This window comes from Sycon ciliatum, chromosome 8 (genome assembly GCF_964019385.1).
Source record: "Sycon ciliatum chromosome 8, ocSycCili1.1, whole genome shotgun sequence".
Taxonomy (NCBI): Eukaryota; Metazoa; Porifera; class Calcarea; order Leucosolenida; family Sycettidae; genus Sycon; species Sycon ciliatum.
The window spans coordinates 32,909,070-32,926,338 of record NC_088650.1 but is presented as its reverse complement, the minus strand read 5'-3'; the positions used below and the strand labels follow the sequence as shown (position 1 = coordinate 32,926,338).

Sequence of the window (17,269 nt, the reverse complement as noted above, 5' to 3'; positions counted from 1 at the left end):
TCGTCCTTCTCACCTGTCCTGCCTCTCTCTCTCTCTCTCTGCCCCTCGCTCTCTCTTTCTCACGACTACCACAACTCTCCTCTCCTCTCCTCTTGTCAGAAATGTGTACCAGTTGTACGATACCGTACTCGATGACATCATGCGTACAATATCGCCACGTGGTCATCTGGTCATGTTCACTCTGTTGTTCGATTTTTGAAGAATTTCGAAATCAGTGTGTGAAGGAGTAGACTGTTTGATGGTGTTTGTTGGAACGAGTGAGGAGTGAAGGGTTGTTGTTAATGTAACGAGCACACATACGACATGGAGTTGTTCCTGACGTGGAGCAGACGTTGTGGACGCCTTCCTTTCGTCGTGGATATTTTCGTTCCAGTAGAAATCTGAAAAATATGTTCAAATTTGTCGAGGCATGAACTGGAGTTTTTCCTGTGAATGCATGGAGTAGCAATGTTGCTGAGGAAGGAGAGACTTGTTCTGTACATGTAAGTCGTCTTGTGGATAGACTGATTTCGTTTTGTTGTAGATTATGTCCTTGCCCTTCGTTGTGTTTTCGTTTTTGTAAAATTCGAATTTTCACGAATATTTTTTTCTGTTTTCCCTGTGATGTGTTGTTGAGTTACTCAGCATGGGAGAACAGCGTTGGACGTAGCCAGGGAAAGGAAGCATAAGGGATGTGTGCAGTTGCTGGTGGAGCACGAGAGTGCGAAGGTATGTTGAATAGACTTGACTGTGAGTGACTGAATTTAGATGGACTGTGTGTATACAGTATTCATTACAGCGTGTCGTTCATTTGATTGGTTGAACTATGCAGTGATTAGGTGTCACGTGAGTCACGTGAGGTGCACCTACCACCACCATGTCCTACATTTGTATAGCTATCCATGAGATCAAGAGTACATAACCCCCCAGGGTGCGCAAGTTCACTTATCAGATTTGGGACGGCGAAATCCGTGTTGCACGTCATAACGAGAGAGCTTGGAAGCTCAGGGCCCTACGCTATGCTTTTTTGCCTTGATGACCTAGACAAAAAAAAAGCATAGGGATGTTATAAATTCTTTAAAAAATTCCCTTTTTTTAAGACATAACCTGGGTTTCGAACCCGCACTATCGCCCGCCCTGCATGCATCCCCCGATACACTTCGCATACATACTAATTCTTCCAAGTTGTTTCACATTATGATCTTGCATTTGAAAGCCCTATTTGAATATGCATTGTGGCCAGCCGTCTTTGATGGCACGGTACAGTAGGGGATATGTACGGGACAGGTACGATACACTTCGCATACATACTAATTCTTCCAAGTTGTTTCACATTATGATCTTGCATTTGAAAGCCCTATTTGAATATGCATTGTGGCCAGCCGTCTTTGATGGCACGGTACAGTAGGGGATATGTACGGGACAGGTACGATCGAGGGTAATACGACACCGTCTCCCATACCGTACCATCAAACACAGCTTGCATGGCCACATACAGCTGCCCGCAATATTCAAATAGGGCTTTCAAACGCAAGATAATAGCGTGAAGCAACTTGGAAGAATGGGTATGAATGCGAAGTGTATGGGGGATGCATGTAGGGCGATAGTGCGGGTTCGAATCCCAGGATATGCCTGATAAAAATAGGACAATTGAAAAATTTATAACATCCTATGCTTTTTTGTCGTCAGATACGGATAGCGCCAGGCGTGACACAAACAAACAAACAAACAAACACACAAATACCAAACGAGAGAGCTTGGAAGCTCAGGGCCCTACGCTATGCGTTTATGCTTTTTTTGCCTAGCTCATCGTACATGTTATAAGGACTGATGGGAATGTCTTTTTCGTTGATTGGCCACATCACTGTATTGCAAAAACGTTTCAATCGGTTTGAATATTATGAGTTAGGCAAAAGTATTTGCAGAATTTATTGCGGATTGTTATTTCTCTAATAATCATCTACTTTTGTTTTGCTCCTTCTTTTCTTTTTATCTCCTTATATTGTAAATAAACAAATTTTGGCCGATGAGAAATAGAAACCTCTCTATTAGAGAGGTTAAGATGCACGTTATTTCCGACGTGACGCGCAGTTTCACGTCAAATTTGAAATCGATAGGTATTTTGGCTCTCACATGCATCCATTGCTTAATCATGCATCATTTGCCTATATGACAAACGTTGGCCTGCGATTTACTTTGGCCGGTTGGTACCAAGCGGCGAAATCAGCGAAATTAAATCGCCAGCGAACATTAGTTGATTTTAATACAGTGATCGGATTTTCTGGCCTTTTTGTAGTAATACATGTACATTGACCTGTTGAGCCAATGACGACGCCGAATGCATGGTTGCCTGTGGAGCACATTACATAACTTTACAGTCTCCTAAAATACGTATCCTGTCCGACGGCAAATGAGGCTGCAGATTTAGTTTTTCTGCGCGTCGACGGGATGTCTGCGACGCGAAAGTTCAGCTCGCGTTATTTGGCTCGCACGTCGAAAAATCAACGCGAGTGACCTGCTGCTCACGTCGAAATTGTTTACTGGGACCGGCGCTGACTCTGCCGATTACGGGCGTTCTGGACTCGACGGGATGTCTGTCCTGACGTTTCCTGGGACCGGCTTAGACTCTGCCGATCACGGGCGTTCTGGACTCAAAGGGATGTCTGTCCTGACGTTGCCTGGTACCGCCGGACTCTACCGATCACGGGCGTTCTGGAGTCGACGGGATCTCTCTTCCGACGTTTCCTGTGACCGGCCCTGAATCGCTCGTTCGCGCTTATTTTGGAGACGACGGGATCTCTCTTCCAAAGTATGTTTATGCTGACGCATCCTATCACATAATCGGCGTCTATTCTAATTTAATTTCCTCCTCGTCTCCCTATTTCTTTCCAAATCTCCCTCTACATCAGGGAGTCGTATACATAATACGACGAATATTGGTACGGTACGGGACAGATACAGGAGCCCGCAAATATTGTGGACAGCTGTTATGTACAATCCTGCAGCCTGTAGAGCCTTTGTAGTCACAGATACGGGACAGATACGGGACAGATACGGGATAGCTCCAGCCGTGACACAAACAAACAAACAAACAAACAAACACCAAATTAAAGCTGTGTGGACCCTGGCTAGCGCCAGACGTTACTGAAGTAACGTCTTCTGCATAGCTACGGGAATTAAAGCTGTGTGGACCCTGGCTAGCGCCAGACGTTACTGAAGTAACGTCTTCTGCATAGCTACGGGAATAATGACATCATAAGTAGAGGAAGTGTGGACGTGGTGCCACGCCGCGATGGAATGAGGCAAGTCTGACCCAAAAATGACGTACATCACGGATTACGCCGTCCCACAACCCCATTCCAGTTGCACACTCGGGGGGGGGGGGGGGGGGTATGTACTCTTGATGGGATGTGTGGCACCATCACACCCCTCATGTTGCCGTTCACATTGTGAATATTTACACATGTTGATCGTGAACATGTGTTCCACCTGATTCTGCACTGCACATGCTCTACTGTTTAGTACAGGCAGACCTTGCTTATCCGGTCCTCTTTTATCTGGATCCCTCGACATCCGGATGAAAATCGTTGGTTACCGATTTACAGCATATGCCATGCATACATACAGTGTGCGTGTTTGATTATCCGGTTCCCTCGCCTATCCGGATATTTTTGTGGAAAACGGATGTGTGCGGTTATGCGAGGTCTGACTGTAATACTGTGCAAGGCAGAAACTATGAGTCTGTGGGCGCGTGAGTGGCTTGGATGGGTTTCATTGAAATGTGCTATGGGTTTGATAACAAGCTATTAATTAACCATTTCAGTGCCAAGGGGGTCAGAAAAATACAAATTTTTCTGAGTTGAGCTGGACTCAAAGTTTTCATAGCTCAGCTGTATATCCACAGATCTTTACAAACGATGGCTCTCTGGAAAGATATCAAGGTCAGGCAGACCATTGTGAAGAGAAAATGCAGTGAAAATAGTCTTCCTCGAGAGGGCGCCTGAGCGATGTCCATTTCCTGCATTCTGGCGACGTTTATCCTCACGGACACAAACCGATGTACTAAGTAGGTCTTCCTGGAGACGTTGAGTGCTCGTTTGTTACTCTCCTGTGTGTAGAAGTGGAGATACGAAAATATTTGTACACACATACTCATTCTGGGCGACTAAAGTCGCTCATGGCACTGAGAGGGTTAACAGGGAGAGAAATTTGAAGAGAGTAGTTGGGTGGACACACCCATTCCCACAGCACTGCAAACCGAACCGATTCCTTTTATGTACAACGTTTCGTCACAATTGCCATCGTCTGGTACGAAAAATTGTTGGTTTCAAGACGGCGAAACAGAGACTCGCAATGAAGGTCCAGTGCCCATCGCATGTTTTGCGCATGCATTGTATGGACGAATAACTCCCCCATGGAACTGAGCAGATGTGAGAGTTGCGCACTCTTGTTTATGTACACTTGATGAGATGTCTATCACTATTACACTCTCGTGTAGGTGTTTTTGTTGTCACTAGTGACACATGTTGACCGTGAACATGTTTTTCACCAGATACTGCACTACACACACTGGTGTTTATAGGCCATTCACACGACGTCCAAACTCACTTTTATCGTACCGTTTCCAAGGATATTTACTCGGATACAATAAACTTGCATTGCTTGAACAACGGAAAATTTTAAATTTAACATTTCCCGGTATTTTCAAGAGGTCACTAGGGATACATTGACGGTTGTAAAGTTTGCCCAGCACCGTGTGAACTGGATCACGGTTTGCCAGTGTTATCTTGGTCACACACGTGCAAGTGTTTACACGTCGTGTGAATGGCCTATTAATACCCCTGGTTGTGTTTTCTCATGTACAATGCTTGCACTTGTGGTTATCACTAGTATTCCTTAAGTTCACCTTAAAGGGGATTCACACACACACGGGTAAAACCACGGTTACGGGAAAGTTGTTATGAAAACTATGGTACTGGGGGAAAGGAAGAACCTTTCGGGAAAAAATTGGCAAAGCCGTGGCCGTGGGCCTCAGGGTATTTGTTAAGGGAAAAATCCCGTCGCCATACGATGCGCGTGTGTAGATCTTGTCTTTGGCGAGAACTCTGAACCCGTAGTTGTACGGGTGCATCGCAACCTGCATTTTCAGACAGTGCCCTCGGAAAATCGTGCACAGAACGTACTACAAAAATGCAGTTACAGATCATTTTTTAATTGCCCCACCACAAATCCATTGCCAAACATACGGCCAAGGGAAAACTGACCACGGGTGTGAACGGCCCCACTCCGTTGACCGAAGGTCTGAACTTTTACCTTGTCCCGTGACCTCAGGTTTCCCCGTGAGTGTGAATCCCCTATTATAGGATCAAACGGACCCATTGTCATTTGTGACTTCACTCCCTCGAACCCAGACCCTGATTCTGTGGAAAAACAAGTTTCAATACTTCAGATGGGAGAATCCGACTTCGCATTGTTTTTCGGCGTGGTTACGTCAAATTCTAGAATATTTCAGCAAGTGTATTGCTTTGTCGGAGAGAAGAGAATGATGTTCATGCGTTTGAAACCCAAAGTCCCGTTTCCATACGACAAGCGTTCTTTTAGGTGATGAGTTTTGGCTTGTTCTGGTCGGGTCGCAGTGCCGCAGACTATGCCATCATCATCAGCGTCGAACAACTTCTGGCCATTTGACATTTCCAGGCGTTGAGACCCTTTCGTCTTCCTCCATGAGCAATTGTTTTGCGCCAGCATACCAAGTTATAAGCAATACCATATGCGCACGGTCCGCTCAGTTCGAGTGATGAGGCTTTGTACTTGTGCACTGTACACCATACTGTACTGTGCAGTCGTCTGGAAATTTTCTCGCTTCTCCCATTTCACCCATTCATTTGTGTTTCTAGCGATAGTCCGAAATTGTTGCACTTCAAATCACTATCCCTAGGTAATGGTTTGGCGAAATTGAATACTACTTGCAGATTTCTTATATTCTGTACTCTAGAGAATTGATTAACCCTTTCACTGCCAGCTGAACCCTCAAGGTGACAAGGCGCTCCCTGCCAGGCTGTCAGCTGAGCAGTACACCCCTCCATGCCAGGCACTTTTTACCTCCAGCTCAAAAAATCGAAAGGCCAACTTTTCCTGGAGTTTATGGTACTTTCTGTACCGACTATCGCTTTCCAAAGTATACATCGTAGGTAGACAACTCCTAAAGGAAGCCATTGCCGTCGAAAAAAATTGCCAAATCCGAAGTACAAACGTGCTGCACATAAATGCGTGTCATGTCATGCGAAAGTGCGCCGCATGCGCTGCATACATTATGTACACGATCGGCCCGGACACTGGCGAAGTAAAGTTAGGGACCATCGCAAAAGTTCGCAGAAGCCCCTGAAACGAAGAGCATACGTTTGGGGGGGAGGGAGTCGTGTCGAAAATCGCAAACCGGGCTTCAATTCAAAAAGGTATTGACGACATGTAGGAGCTGATATAGATTAGCATGCCATCACAGCCGGCGTAGATCGCTTGTTAGGACGCGTAGTCCATTCATGCAACTGCGCGTGTCGCGTAGCTGGCTGCCTGTACACTGTGTGTAGTCTAGTACCAAGAGTCCATAAAACGCGTGGTTTATGGACTAGCAGGGGTTCATAGGGTTTATGAACCCCTGCTGTGTAGTATATGATAATAATTATTATGTGTGCAGCATCCAAGTGAAATAATGAAGCCCATATTGTGACTGTCGTTTCGTTTGAGGGGGGAGGGAGGGGGGTCAGGCCCGAAACTCACGGTCTTCGTTTCGGGGGCTTCTGCGAACTTTTGCGATGGTCCCTTAGTTAGTTGTTCGTTGTTTTGGAGAGAGAAGCAGATCCTTTTTTCGTTCGCTGGGATTGAAAGATATGCCAGTGCACAGGAGAGCTACAATACTGGAAGCAGAAGAGATAACTTGCGGAATCTTCTCTGTCTTCGTGGCAACAGGACTTCAGTTGCTAGAGACTTTCGTCCTGTCGTTGCGGACGGAATTCTTGTTGCTGCCACCAGAAAACTCGGAGAACGAAACGTTCGTAAGTCGTTTGGTGAAGCGGATCGTGTCGGTGAACAGCTGCGGAATGTTCTGCCGCCGTGGCGGTCGTTTGTTCTCCCGATTAGCAGCAGTCCAAATACTTTTCAACTTTGGAGAGTGAAGCACTTCCCTGTTCCGTTGACAAGCGCGGCGTTCGCGGGTGTAATGCACTTTCGCATCAGCTTGCAGTAGATCGTCAGGTATTGAGCCAGAGGTAGGTGTCGTTGTAGAAAGAATATAATTAGGTTGTAGCTGACATACCTGTAGTGTCTCTTGACCGTGCTGATCACCATGGTAACGTGGTAGTTCTTAGAAATTTTTAATTCTGGACCCAGTGAACGCCGCCAGCGCTGTTTCCATCAAGTTTACAGTGAATGCATCCCCGAGGAATCCAGCGTCTGGTTGTCTCTACCCGTGACTCCAACCGCCTATCGCAACGGATAGCCGCCTGGAGTCTTGGATACTGTAAAACGACAAACTTTCGCGGCGGCCAAATTTAGCGTTTTAGCAAACTGGACCAGTTAGCGGCGATTAATTTTAGCGATTTTTACCTTCCACCGAAAATCTTCAAGAATTTTATTTTACAAAGACTCGGAGTGCTGGGGTGCAGAGTGCATGAAGAATGCCAGAAAAGAAGAAATCAAAGAAGGAATCAAAGATAATCATAAGGTGAGCACTAGTACCGTAAAGTCCGCAGCAAACGCCCACTTCGCAGCAAACGCCCACTTCGCAGCAACCGCCCACTTCGCAGCAAACGCCCACTTCGCAGCAAACGCCCACTTCGCAGCAAACGCCCACTTCGCAGCAAACTCCCACTTCGCAGCAAACGCCCACTTCGCAGCAAACGCCCACTTCGCAGCAACCGCCCACTTCGCAGCAAACGCCCACTTCGCAGCAAACGCCCACTTCGCAGCAACCGCCCACTTCGCTGCAAACGCCCACTTCGCAGCAACCGCCCACTTCGCTGCAAACGCCCACTTCGCTGCAAACGCCCACTTCGCTGCAAACGCCCACTTCGCAGCAAACGCCCACTTCGCTGCAAACGCCCACTTCGCTGCAAACGCCCACTTCGCAGCAAACGCCCACTTCGCTGCAAACGCCCACTTCGCAGCAAACGCCCACCCCAGCGTGTCCATACTATTTTCGTAACTTTCAGGTCAATATAGTTGTAGAAAACTGACACGAAGGTCGAATGCGTACGAAAGCGGCTGTAATGCCTACAAACTGCCCATGTCTTTCCAGGAGGCTCTGCAAAGTGATTGTCATTATCTTGCTGCAAAGAAAAACTTCTGTCGAGAATTCCTTTCATTCAATAAATGAGTCGTCTTTGTGGTAGTTCGCTCTCCATGTGGTAATGCTGTAGAATCCATCTAGTTTTCATGACATTTCTGCAGTGCACCATGTCGCGCTTTCAGAACGGAACAGTGATTGTTCTGACGAAGCGTCATTCAACCACTTGATTACTCGCAGTATTGCAGTTGCAATTCGAACAGGGTATGTCACCGAAGCTACCCTACAAAGTCGTTGCTAACTTGTTGAAAACTCTGAAGTGCTCGAGAAAAACACTTGCTCTGAGCGTTGTGTGATTTGGAAATGATGGCTTGAAACACCGTCAGAAGTGTATTTGTTTCCTGCAATACTCTCTTCTTCGCTACCTTATTAATCGGAAGAAACTCCTGTTTGGATTTGCGAATTAAAACAGCCATCATCATAAAATCACTACGAGCTAGCTCGTGGCTAGTGCCCAGAGCGATTTCGAAACCAGGAAAGTGGACATAGTTTACCGTAGCAAAGCGCTCTTCGCGCTACGGTGTGAGATGCACTTTCGTACAGTAGGGGTGACAGTGCATGGGGTCGGTGTGTACAGGCCAGCAGATCTTGCAAAAATGGGGTTAATGTTTGCAGCGGACTTTACGGTACTGGGAGAAAGGATGGCGTTTTCGAAGAGGGATCTTCGGAAGACTTTCTCTTCGAACGGCTGAGCCACTGCGACACTAATGGCGATAAAATTCAGAAGACTTCTTCGAGCAGTACAACACTAACTAAAATCTACGCAACCGCAAGCTGGCCAATCTCTCCAACAAGTTCAACAACCCTCTCCACAACACTGAGACATTCTCCAGTCGATCGTTTTATTCTCTTCTGCAATTCTGGTTCAAGTCGCCGTACTCCAACGACAACAAGCAAGACTAGTGTTGGTACGTTAGGGGCCATCTGTAAATGAGCCAGAGCATGCGAAAAGGGGGTTAACCTCTAAAATCTGACATTTCGAGCTGACTATCTAGTGTTACTCCAACATGTTTCAGAAATCTTTTGCAAAAAACCGCATCAAAAAATCTCTTTTCGTTGCAATGTTATAGGTGTTTTAGTGCCAGGTGGTCTGTTGGCAAGTATCGCACTTTGCGGTGCAAAGAAAAAAATGATTGTCTGTTCTAGACATTGTACATACGCTGACACTATTTTCTTGATGAAGCATTTGAAGCATATTCATGATGTACAGAGTGCACTTCAATGCCTAGTTTGGACCAACACAGAAGAGGCATAATCAGCATTTTCGACTAAGACCACACACATGCACAGTCGTGGCCCGTAAGCAGCCAATTTCCGCGATTGTGTTCATCGGCAACATGGTGTGAATATTGTACAGTTACAGAAGAGCACACGATTAGAACTGTACAGTTACGGCTCTCTAATTGTCTAGTCACTGACTGGTGGGCATAGGTCATCCCTGAACTGCTCTTGCACAAACGGACGGATTTCTTTGTGCAAGTACTGGCGACGAGCTCTGCTCATACCTCCAGGTGCAATGACCGGTGGTAAGCCTGCATCTTGCACTGCCTGCACGGTGGTCTTCAGGATGTCAACAGAGTCACTGTTTCCGCCAATGCACTTCAACCATTCCTGGTGTGGCAGCAGCGAAGGTGAACTGGTGCATCTGGCTCACGGCTGGGATTGGCCGGAAGAAGTCGGGCAGGAAGCGGTCCCACTCGTACCAGGTAATTGTCGACCCAAATGGAGCGGAACGATGATTCACCGATGATCTCAACTTGGGCTGCCGCGCAAGATTCCTTGTACAAGGCATGTACGCTCTTGTATGTTTGGGTAGCAGGCAAGAACACTGGAGGAGCATCATCACGTCCACGCAGCGGGGCTGGATGCGGAATGCCGTTGACTTCTGCATGGTTGTTGATGAACTGAACGCATCTCTTCACGTTAGCGTACAGGAGCGCATTATGTGGTCGCCTGCCTGTATTGCCATGGTCCCTGGGCACCAGTCCGCACCAGTCCGTGTTTCTCCAGGTGCTGCTGCAGACCATACAAATGCTTCTTGCCGATGTCGTACGCGTAGCGAAACGCACCAACACACACCTCGACACCCTGGAAGCTGTAGGCGAAGGACTCGCGGCGACGCTTTCCCCCATGCGCGTTCTGACTGGTATTGTGGCGGCAGGACTCCAAAATTCCCAATAGCACGGTATCGCTCTCACTTTTCTCCATTTCCCTCATGTTTAGTGTTGACTGCTCAAGAGTTACTCTGTCAAACTTACGGAGGCAGTTCTTGCTGCATCCACAATTCTGGAGCTGAGCAAATTCAGGTGCAGGAGCAGCAGCAGCAGCAGGGACGTTCTCCACTATTGCTTCGTCTTCCACTGTTAGATTTTCTTCATCAGCGATAACTCCAGCCTCATCAGAGTCGCTTTGAGGCTCTACATGCAGGTAGTTCGCTGTTACAACATCGCTGTTCACCCTGGAGTTGAGGTAGTGGAGTTAGTCTGCGTCGTCAGTGTCAACTATGTTACTTGCGATTCTACGCCCTGTTCAGCAATTTCCTGACCAGAATCTTGAAGTGGAGCGACAGAGCTACTCTCAGGATCGCCATGAAACTCATCTTCGCACTCCCTGAGCACGTCAGCAAGAGCTTCATCGACAGTGAAGACTATTCTTCGACTCATGGCAAGAGCGAGAAAAAATTGTTGAGAAAGAAGCTCTCTCAAGAAAACAAGCGCAGCTTCAAACAAATGAATCTCAGCAACGCGAGGACCGATTTGCAAAATCTAAAGACTGGTGGAAAGCTTAGACCGTCAACCCCATTCTTGTGTCATCGACCTGCGCAAAATTGCGAAAACGCGCGAGATTATACAGAATCGCAGCGACTCAACTTCAAAATCCACGCAAAAAGCGCACGTCAAACTTTGAAGTGCTTTTTGACAGTTTCAAGTGCAAGTACGTTAGCCCCCTTTTCGCGTGCGCTGGCTCAAATATAGAGTTTTTTGGATTCTCCACAGGCCATAGCCTAAATCGAGGGAGTCTCGAGATATTTATTTAGAAACGAAAACTAGTCGTTTAGGGGGGAGGGGGTTGAGCGCCTGTTCGTTCCTCGAAAAATATCGATGCACAGTTTGTATATGTGATCACGTCCAGAAAAACGAAAAAAAATATCGATACTATGTACCGTTTGTATGTGTTCGTTTCTGAGGGGTGGGGGAGGGAGGATGAAGAGAAATGACTAGCTCTCGTTTCTAAATAAATATTGGTATTTACGGAAGGTCGCTTACTTTCCGCAGCTGCACGCTTTGGACTGTAGCCGTGCAAGCAATGATCAGCGCTAGTCCAGAGTCTGTGCAGTGTATGTACAGACAGTGCACAATCGATCATCGACGCATCGCGTAGTAGATGATTGTACAAATTTCATATTCGCGTGTCAAACTTCCGCGATTCGGCCCTGCTCGCGAAAGTCGCGAAAGTTTGTCGTTTTACAGTAATAGTTAGGCATCAAGTCTGAACCAAATTCCTTGCTCCGTGCAATGAAAGTTGACGGGAAAGGGGAAAATACTCGCACCGACTCTGGGAGGTGGAAGTGCGTGAGAACCGATTTCTTCCTCGCCGCTCGGCAAAAATCGAATGCGCATTTTCAACGACGCTGGTTCGATTTTGTTCAAATGGCAACCCATACTACTGGCAGCGTATTTCGATGGGTATGGACATCTTCCAGGGCCCAGTGGCCGTCTACCACGGCTAAACATCTCCAATATTCGAAAATAGAGGGCCAAACTGGGTGAAGTCTACCTGTCGACTTGCGTCGACAACAGCACTGGGGACTGCTGGCACTCGGAGTGCATGAATGCGCTGTCGACTGCAGTCGACAGGAGCAGTGAAAGGGTTAAGACTAAAATCCGAGCATTTGGAGCGAGTTTGAAAATTGAGTGAAGTCACTATTGCCTAGGGGTGAAACAATTATACCGAATACTCGAGTACTCGCTCGGTTTTTTCAAAAATAATCGTACTCGGAATAGATCAGAGTACTCGTTCATACATGGTACATGCATTAACCACAGAAATCTGCAGTTTCAGAGCAGCAGTCGCCAGATATTGATGTGCAGACTGTGTGGTGAACATTTGTTCACGACTAGAGAGAGAGCCCACATGACCCACCAAACAATATACCCGAGAAAAATGACTGGCACTCGCTTCAATCAGGGTTGTATCATGTGATGTTAAGGCGGTGTGCAATTTTTAGGAGATGAATAATAGTTGAATACTCGAATATTCGATCGGAAAAAATCAGAGTACTCGAACTCGGGATATCAGTGCCAACTTTCACCCCTACTATTGCCATAAGCAAATTCACACATACGCTCAACTTCACGCACACTGGTTCAGTACCCCCGAGTGCTGAAACGATTATATCGATTACTCGTTACTTACTTGATAAGAAATAGATCGAGCGGTTATTTCGATTTTATCGGCTTAACGAGTAGAATGGTACTTACGCTCGGTTCGGGATTTCCCCCCTGGGGGGGGGGGGGGGGGGGGGGGCGGGGGGTTGCACAAAGCGTGCATGCACCGAAAGTGTTGCGAGTACGAGACGAATATGTACATGACTGTACACTTGCAACATCGATGTATGTGTAAAAGTACAAGCGCGATCTGAGAAACATCGACGCAATCACTGTCGCCGTCTTTTCAGCTGACTACTTTTCTTACATACAGCATGCAGGACTGGCAGGCTCAGTATGTGTATACACTAGATGCAGGGGCTGGAGTTCCCTCCACGTGCGATTAGTCTTGAGCTAAAGACAGTAAAGTGGTCTTCAGTTTCGTGTTTTCCGTTCTGTCGACGGTTCTCGAATCAGTTTGCTCGACGACAAGCTAGGCCTGGCGTCTAGGCCTATTTTGAGCATAGACAGGAAAAGCAACTAGTTACTTGTTGGCGCGCCTCAAGTCAGCTCATCTGGCGAAATCCACCGATCTTCACCCCTGGCCGGCTTCTTTGACTTCATCGCCGAAGTCAGCGAAGTCACAGGCGAAAGGCAGCACCAGCTCTTGGGTTGCAACCAGCGCGTCGCCTCTGTCTCGTCTGTATTCGTCTGGTCAGTCCGAACAGCTGACGGACTTGTTGCGAGATCATCGGATCTATGCACCCGCTTTCCGTCGTTGGCGATGTTGGACTCGTAAATTTTTAGAAATTCACAGAATGTACGTTGTACTGATGTACATGTAGGTACAGTAATAGTCGTATAGCCGATAAGCCGATCGTTATGGTATCAGCTAAGGCACTAAGGAAACGTAATCGTTTCAGCACTAGAACTTGTCAATGGTCGCTTTCTTTGCATCATATCTCTTTCACGGCATGCCAGGGAAGGCCGAGAAAGTAATCGTGACTAATTTCACGGCAGTTTGTGCGCAAACCAGTCCCTCAAAAATCAAAAATCCATCACGATGTTTTTATTTACGGAGTAAGTAGATGGAAAACCACTCGTTTGAAGGGCTACCTCCCGCCTGGCTATCCCCCTTTGAGGGAGATCTCCCGACCAAAGAGAAAATGAACTTGGGAGCTCTGAAATGGATGAACTGCAACCACTGCAACTGCTGGTGGCTTAGCACCACAGCACACACCGTGTTTCCGGTGTGTTGGCTGCACCTTGAATTGCATCCAAAAATCGTCCTGCGGCTTATAATCCGAATGCTGGAAGTGAATCAGCCAGCTCTACAGCGCTCCGTGCATATAATGAGTGTATGATGTCATTCGACTGTCTTCATGTACTGAAATCCATCACTTCACTTGCACAAAGCTTCTACATGTCAGTTCAGAGTGAAGGACAAACTAGGCCCCTTTTTACCATAACCTCAGTTGTTCTTCATAAATTTTTAAGCATTTGTAACGTCTTGTATGTATGTATGTATGTATGCATGTATGCATGCATGCATGTATGTATGTATGTATGTATGTATGTACCAGTACGCATTAAGTTAGATTGTCAAAAAGGTAAAAGTCTGACGTATGGCTTATACTTCACAACAAAAATACGAATTTTGGGACTGAAAAGCGGCACGTAGCTTAGACCCTTGGGGCTGGGGAAAACGAATGTTGCAATCGACCCGTGTCTTATCCTGTGCATCAAGCACTAAATGTTGTACCGTCCGACTTTTTAGGATATCACCGGACATTAACCCATTTCATACTTGGCCCCTTTTCTCCTGTGGAGAAAAGGGGCCAAGTATCTCCTGTGGAGAAAAGGGGCCACACACGTTTGACGTTTTGACGCCCATCGCTGGAGGCACTGATAGCGATGCTACAGCCGAAGCCATAGTAGGTTGTGCTGGGATGGCACCATTCAAGAGCTTGCATGGCTGAAGAATTGACCACCACTATTCAGCCTGGTCTACACCACACAGCTATGAAGTGGTTTTACTGGCTAGTGAATCCCTGCTTTTGGTCTTTTTCATTTTTTCCATACACACATCCACATACACTGGCATATACTGGCTGTTGGTACCCACCTACGAGAATGAAAGAAAAGTCAAGATTTGAGAAAAAGAAAAAAGACGTGTGTGACCATAATCGTCTGGAATCGAACCCACAACCTCTCGATTGGAATTCGCTGCACATACCACTGCACAGCCACCCTCCCTCCCTCCCCCCCCCCCCCCCCCCCACACACACCTATGGACGTTTGGATCCCCATTGCTCGTGCAATGATAGCAACATGAGTTGCAGTAATACCTCTGGCGAGTTAGATCGTTGGGCAAACGGGAGTTCCTGCCACAGCCGCAAATTAACACTCTAGGCTTTGGCACAGCCGACCGGGGTTGGTTGCACATGAGGCGCCAGTTTCGTCTGTCCTGCGCCAAGTCGCACCAGTCACCTGTCACGCACCGAGCACTCAGATCAGCAGCGGCGATGTGAGTCCAACGTTTCTTGGGACCGTGTCTGAGCCTTGTGTTGAGTCCCTCAGCAAACAGGACACGCTCGGGGAGACGGGAATCCTCCATTCGCGCAATGTGGCCAAGCCACACACACACACACACACACACACGCACACACACACACACACACACACACACACACACACACACACACACACATACCCATGCACAAGCACACATACACACACACACACAAACACACACACACACACACACACACACACACACACATACACACACACACACACACACACACACACACGTGCACATACATACACACGCACGCGAGCACACACGTGCACACACACACACAAATGCATGCATGAGCAGGCGCGAAATTTAGGTCTGTGGGTCCTGGCTATGCCAATCGTCTACTCTGTCTAGCATAACTTGGGAAACGAGAGAGCTTGGAAGCTCAGGGCCCTACGCTATGCTTTTTTGCCTAGCTCATGATGCATGTTATTAGAACTGATGGAACTTTCTCTTTGGCCCCAACTTCGTTGCGGTCTTATAGTGTTTTTCGTCAACCATGACGGCTACAATGCCCAACCATACCACAACGAACTGATCGGCTACATCATTGTATTGCAAAAAGTTTCCATCTGTTCGAATAACTTAACATGCATGATGAGCTAGGCAAAAAAAGCATAGCATAGGGCCCTGAGCGAAAGAAATAAACTTTCCCTTTGCATTCGAGGGTAATACGACACCATCTACCACCTTGATGACCTAGGCAAACAAGCATAGGGATGTTATCAGTTTTTCATGAGAGAGATATTTCCCCTATTTTCTTTTCAAGACATATCTCGGGATTCGAACCCGCACTATCGCCCTGCATGCATTCCCCCGATACACTTCGCATACATATTAATTCTTCCAAGTTGCTTCACGTTATGATCTATCATTTGACAGTCCTGTTTGAATATTGTGGCCAGCTGTCTTTGATGGTACGGTCTGGGACAGGTACGACATAGCGCCAGGCATGCCGATGGCACAAACAAACACAGAATTAATGCTGCGTGGACTCTGGCTAGCGCCAGACGTTACTGAAGTAACGTCTTTTGCATAGGTACGGGAATAAAAGTAAATTGATCAACTCATTTCTGGTGTTGTGTGTGTGTGCTGTGTTTCTGCTTGGCAACAAAGAACGAAATGAAGAAAGAGGAACTTCGAACTGGTGGGTGCCAATCCGTCTGCTAGATTTTAGGAACTTCTTCGTAGTAATGGTTTTTGGTTATCAAAGTCTTCAAGTATGAGCTATTAGAGAAAACAAAGACAGAGACTGTGACAGAGAGAGGGAGATAGATAGATAGCTCATGTGGGGTAGTGCCTTTGCTGTTTGCGTTATGCAGAGCTCACTGATTTGTCAGTTTGAGCACTCTGGCAAGGTTCGTTTGGGCCTGGTTTAAATCTGGCTTTGGAAATTTTATTCTCCAGTGCTACCAGGGCCGGCCTCGTTTTCTCTGTCCTGCGCTGATGAGTCCACAAAGGACGAAACAGTTCTGCCCGCAGATTGATTAGATAGATACAAAGGAGTAATTTTGGCAATTGCCGGCAACCATAATTATAGTGTCTGTGTGATACTGGCCTTCATTCGTGAATCGTGTAGAGTAATGTCAATTTACGTGCCAAGTATCACACATGATCATATTCATAGTGATCAGTCTCAGGTATTAGTATCAGTCATGTGATTGCAATAGCATGAAACTTTGAGTTACATAAAATCCAAACTGGACCACTTTCTGTCTTTTTAGTTAGATAGGTAAATAGATATAATTATACCCAATACTGTATGCTGTATACATAGTCAGAGAAACAGAGAAACAGAGAGATAGAGAGACAGAGAAAAGGGGCGCGTGGGGGGGGGGGGGGGGTTGGAGGGAGGGTGAACAGGAAGAGAATAAGCAAAGGGGGGGGGGGGGGGCTCTCAATTTCTTTTGTGACTGGTAAACTCTGTTGTACTTGAGACATTCTACCATTTCCCATGATAACATGTACTAATGGTTGTTGCTGCTGTTGCTGCTCTTCTTG

The 17,269-nt window shown here is 46.9% G+C and overlaps 1 protein-coding gene across 1 annotated transcript in view; it reads left to right on the top strand.

The window, feature by feature from the left end:
- The window catches only part of LOC135822817 (uncharacterized), a 32,324-nt gene that overhangs the window by 2,346 nt on the left and 12,709 nt on the right, over positions 1-17,269 (top strand). The window contains exons 5-6 of the mRNA XM_065335652.1: positions 625-708; positions 16,385-16,415. Coding sequence (XP_065191724.1) covers positions 625-708; positions 16,385-16,415 — 115 coding nt within the window. The remainder of the gene's footprint in view (positions 1-624; positions 709-16,384; positions 16,416-17,269) is intronic.